Below are 5436 nucleotides of genomic sequence, written 5' to 3'. Positions count from 1 at the left end.
ATAATTGTTTTAGATGAAAAAACTACTGAAAATATTTTCAAATATAATAAAATATCATTGTATGATAGATAGTGATAGACACCTACCAATATTAGTAATAGATATTGATAGATGTCTCAAGTGTCTACCATAGTCTATAACCGATAGATAATAACATTTTACTATATTTGTAAATAAGCTGACTCATTTTTTTATATTTGAAAACAACCATTTTTAATATTTCAAAGTGAATTTTTGTAAACCTATAAAGAAAAATAGGAAAATAATTAAACACCACTAAATTTTGGAGGAATTCTATACTACTATATTTGAATCAATTTATACCATCAGTTATGATTTTTTTAATTCACATTTTAAATACTTAATAAAAAAGGCAATTACAATTTTTCTAGTGGTTTTTCATCTTCTCACGTTCTTTTTTATTTATTATTATTATTATTATTTACTAATTTGTTGGATTGTGATTTTTTATACGATTTTGAGAGAGAAATAAATTTAATTTAGATAATCCTTCCTTTATTCCATGGATTTAGTCAAGTGATTTTTTTTGTGTCTAATTTGGTAAGATTTTTGGAGAAGAATAAATTAATTGACATGAATTTGAATTAATTTTAAATAAAATAAATTATATATAACTAACAAGTGATCTAAATATCTATTATTAGTTACATTTATTTTTCAAAAAAAAAAAAAATCAGAATCTAGAGAAAAATAATTCAAAAGAGAGAAAAAAATGGTGGAGTGATGGCTTAGGAAAAGTGTAGGCAATTGGTGTAATGAAAGAGGAAAGAGAGAGCTTGAAAATGAAGATGATGATAATAATAATAATAATAAATAAATAAATAATAAAAAATAATAAAGACAAAAATAAAAACAGGAAAAAATACAGCTAGCACACCATCACCAACCACTCTCTCTCTCTTTTTAGCCTTTTCTCTCCCTCTTCCCCTTCTTCATCCTCAAATCATTTCAAATTTTGTTCTCTCTGTCTTTAATGGAACCTACAAACTCTTAACTCTGTTCTTCTTCTTCTTCTTCTTCTTCATCAACATCAATTTCCATTTCCATTTTCAACCTCAGGTATTTCTTCTCTTTTTTTTCTTTATTTTTCTCTTTCAATTCAAATTTCTCACTCCATATTCTGGAAACTTCTTTTAATTGTTTTGAATTAAACAGAGATTTAGTTTCTGTTAATGGATATTGGAATTTTTTGGCTTATATATATATGAATTTAGTTTCGTGTTTATTTTTTCAGCGAATTAGAGAAAATTTTGAAGACGATGATTGCCGACGAGATTGATTGTGGGAATTTCTTCGACCATATTGACGACCTTCTTGATTTTCCTACTGAAAACCTTGACGATGTTGCCTTCACTAACGTCGCCGCCTTCCCTCCCATTTGGACTACACATTCCGACTCCTTGCCATCCGCCGTCGTCGACCCGGTGTTTTCCGCCGATACTGGTGACTCTGGCCTCTCCGCTGAACTCCCTGCTCCGGTGAGTTCACTCAACTTTCAAATGCCTGATTTTTAAATTTTTTTATTAAATCTTAATTTTAATTTTGAAGCAAACAAAAATAATAAATTGCAAAAATCACCTCTTTGGGTAATTGCCATCATTTCTTCAACTTTCAATGATAAAATTTGGATTCTCTCATTAGTGATAGAAATTGGAGGTCTAAATTAATAAAATTAAACCTTCAAACTCAATAATCCTACCACGTAAATTTTAGGGTTTAATTTTTATATTCTTATAAATTCTAAAGGTTAAAAGTTTACAAAATTTGAAGGTGTAAATATAACTATCTCAGCACAGAAAAAAATGTGTAGACGTGACATTAAGTTTAAGATTTAAGGTATAAAATTGAAAGTTCAAAAATATAGAGAATTGATGTTTTAACTTTAATCATACTTTATTATTAAAAAGTCGCTCTTGGAGATTTTAAAAAAATAGAAAAATAACTATTTAAAATTTTAATTTCTTTGATAGGTAGAATAATGTCTATTAGTGATAAAGAAAAGTCATTCAAATATCTATTAATAATAGAAAAAGTCTAATTGACTTGGTTTATTTTTTATATTTTACTGTATTGGTAAATAAATTGATTTTTTTTTTTATAAATATTTTTTCTCTCTCCCAACGGTTGGATTAAATTTAAGAGTTACTAATTAAAAAGAATTGGAATAAATGGAATATTTTACTTTTTTTAAAAAAATTTTAATTTGTAATATGAAATCTGAAAAATTCGAGCAGTAAGAATTAAAATAGAATTTTAAATTTAATTTATATGGAATAATATTGAAGATTTAAAGTAAAAATAAACAGTAAAGTTGCGTTCTTTTTTTTTTAACTTGGCATTAAAGATATACATCTTAATGCCGCACAAGGAATCCCGGATTTATTGAAATAATGACGTCATAATGAAAATATTATTGAAAAAAATAAAAGAATATACGGGTTTTGACAGCCTACGATGTAGACCAGGATAACATACAATGGTCCTAATTTGATAGAACTTCACTTCTCTGTTTCAGTACGATGACATGGTTCAATTGGAATGGCTATCAAATTTCGTCGACGATTCCTTCTCCGGCGCCGGAACCCTAACCATCAACACCTCCTCATTATCGCCGTCGAACCAATTCCACACCTCAAGTCCAGTCTCCGTTCTCGACAGTAGTAGCAGCAGCAGCAGCAGCTCCAGCTCCGACGAAAAAAAAGCCCTAGCCACGGCGGCTGGTAGACGAGGCCGCGCTCGCAGCAAGCGGCCTCGGCCGCCGTCTTTCATTCCCCGACCACCGCAACTCATATCGCCAACGAATTCAGGCGGTAAGGTTTCATCGGAATCCGATAACTACGCCGAATCCTGTTCTCCTCCTCCACCCGCGAAGAAACCAAAGAAGATCAAATTATCGTACCGACGAGATCAAAACGATGCGTTTAATCCACAAGGCGTGAGGAAATGCTTACATTGTGAAGTGACGAAGACGCCGCAATGGAGAGCAGGGCCATTAGGACCTAAAACTCTCTGTAACGCTTGCGGCGTCCGGTACAAATCCGGCCGCCTTTACCCGGAGTACCGGCCCGCAGCGAGTCCGACATTTGTCCCCTGTTTACACTCCAATTCGCATAAGAAGGTTCTCGAAATGAGAATCAAACAAGTTGAAAAAGGGGCGGGGTTCACGGCGGAGGAGTCGCCACCGGAACTCATTCCGAATACAAACAGCGGTATTATCCTCGGGTACGTTTGACCGGAAAAACCCCTTTTCGCCGCCATCCGCCCCGTCGCCGCCCTCTCCATTCCTTTATTTTTTTTTATTTACTGAATTACTTCATGTATTTTTTTTAGTGGTTATTGTACAGGGATGGATTGGGAGTAAACTGAAAGAAATAGATACAAAATTTTAGGGTTTAGGGAGAGATATATATGAAGGCTAAAAAGGACTAGGGTTTTTAGTTTGTTTAATTGCTATTAGGTCCTTCATAAGTTTATTATTAGATATTGGTTTATGGATTTTTTTTCTTTTCTTTTTCTTTTCTTGGGGATTTCTTATTCTTTTGTTTCATTTTCATCCATGTTTATTTATCAGGAAATTCTTTTTGCAGTTTAAATAGTAGTGAAAAGTGATGGAAATTTGATTTCTTTTTCTAACTAATTTTTTGTTATTGATTTATGAATTTGTGGCTTTAAATATTGGAAAAATTGTACGGATGACCCAATTTTAAGGTCCAAAATGTCAAATGACCCATTTTTAAAAAATTAATGTTAATTGACCCTCTGCTTACGTCATCACGGGATGAGATTACAAACATTGCCCCTGATAACCCTCTCGCTTCGCTAATCTCGCTCTCGATGTCTATTCATCTTCCATTGTGATGTGATTGTTTGTCACTGTACAATTGATTTGACAATTTTCACGAAATCTGTCTACAACTTAAAATCGTTAACACAAAAATAGTGTATTCTTTAAAATCTAAACTTCATTTGAACTGTCATTTTGTTGGACAGAGATTTATTGAACAAGGTTTTCCAGAGCGGAGTTTTTCTGAACCAAACAGAGTTTTCAAAATGGGGTTTCAGAACGGAACAGGCTTTTCTTGAACTTGGTCTCATTGGTGTTTGTAAAAACGTGGTCTCAAAACAGGTATGTATAGACATTGTAAAATAGTATAACGAAAAGGGTGTGAGAAAGAGGGACAAAGAGAAAGATGGAGAGAGCGATATTGAGCAACAACGAAAGTGAGCTTGAGCGACAGCGAGAGAATGAGCTTGAGCAACAGTGAGAAGTGCTAGAGTGAGAGACAAGAGAGCGAGAGGCGTGGGAGCGACAACGAGAGAGATCCATGTGTATTACTATTTGCTTAATAAAAAATGTTCTCTTGCTTTGTAGGATGACACGAAAGTGTGTACTAATTCGATACGGAGATCATTGGGATGAGAACCAAAATTTGTATGTTGGAGGCTAGCTAATAGGAATAGTTGTGCCTATTACCTTGAAGTATGAAGAACTTAAAGCTCACGTTTATAGGATTGCAAATGTAAGTTGCTCAAAGTTTGATGTTGTTATGAGGGTTAAATATAAGCTTGACTTTGAAGCCCCTCCACACTACATACGAAATGATAGTGATGTTGACTTCGTTAGTTGTCGGGACGATCTTTCTACAATTCAGATATATGTAACACTAAAATCATACCAAGACGAAAATGTGAATATAAGTGATGATCGTATAGGTGTAGACAGACAATACGAGGCATCATATGAGCTTAATCGAGAAGAGGGTGATATCCCATTGTCTATGAACACTCAACCATCAACATTATCAATAGAAAATGACAACATTCGTACAGTGGACTTGAAAAGAGAAACTCAATGTAACAGACCTGTGCTTGGTAATGAGAGATCAGAGCAGGCTTGAATTTTATGGATTGTGGTCCTTCAGAAGAGTGTGATCCTTTCATGGTTGATAATGAGAGAACAAAAGGATTAAATTCTATGGACTGTGGTCCTTCAGAGGTGCATAGACCTGCAGTGGCTGTTACTGAGAGATCAGGAGGATTGAATTCCATGTCTTCATGTCATAGAGGGGAATTGATTATGCCTGACACCTCTTCATCCGAGACAAATGTTGAAGTTAGTCAAATTTTTTTGAGTAAGAGTGATTTAAAAATGAGATTGTCTATTATGTGCATAAACAATAATTTTGAATATAAGGTAAGGAAGTCAACTAAGTCTTTGTTCACTCTTAAATGTATAGAGAATAATCGTACGTGGAGCCTTCATGCGGTTAAAATTCCAGGGTGTGACATATTTAAGATCATGAAGTATATGCGGTCGCACACATGTTCTATTGAAATTTTAAATCATGACCATAGACAGCAACGACTGCGGTAGTTGGTGAACTAATCAAAGACAAGTTTACAAGCGCAGGACGT

At 33.8% G+C, this 5436-nt stretch overlaps 1 protein-coding gene across 1 annotated transcript; it reads left to right on the top strand.

Annotated features, from left to right (window-relative positions):
* Positions 1-891: 891 nt before the first annotated feature.
* LOC120076356 (GATA transcription factor 8-like) lies at positions 892-3636 on the top strand. Its single transcript, XM_039030165.1, has 3 exons — positions 892-1080; positions 1256-1499; positions 2537-3636. The coding sequence occupies exons 2-3, from the start codon at positions 1281-1283 to the stop codon at positions 3251-3253; spliced, it is 936 nt and encodes a 311-aa protein (XP_038886093.1). The 5' UTR covers positions 892-1080; positions 1256-1280; the 3' UTR covers positions 3254-3636.
* Positions 3637-5436: the final 1800 nt, after the last annotated feature.

The sequence above is a fragment of the Benincasa hispida genome, chromosome 4, assembly GCF_009727055.1.
Source record: "Benincasa hispida cultivar B227 chromosome 4, ASM972705v1, whole genome shotgun sequence".
NCBI classification, from domain to species: Eukaryota; Viridiplantae; Streptophyta; class Magnoliopsida; order Cucurbitales; family Cucurbitaceae; genus Benincasa; species Benincasa hispida.
Note: the sequence above shows the minus strand (reverse complement) of the source record. Positions and strands in the feature narration are given on the sequence as shown.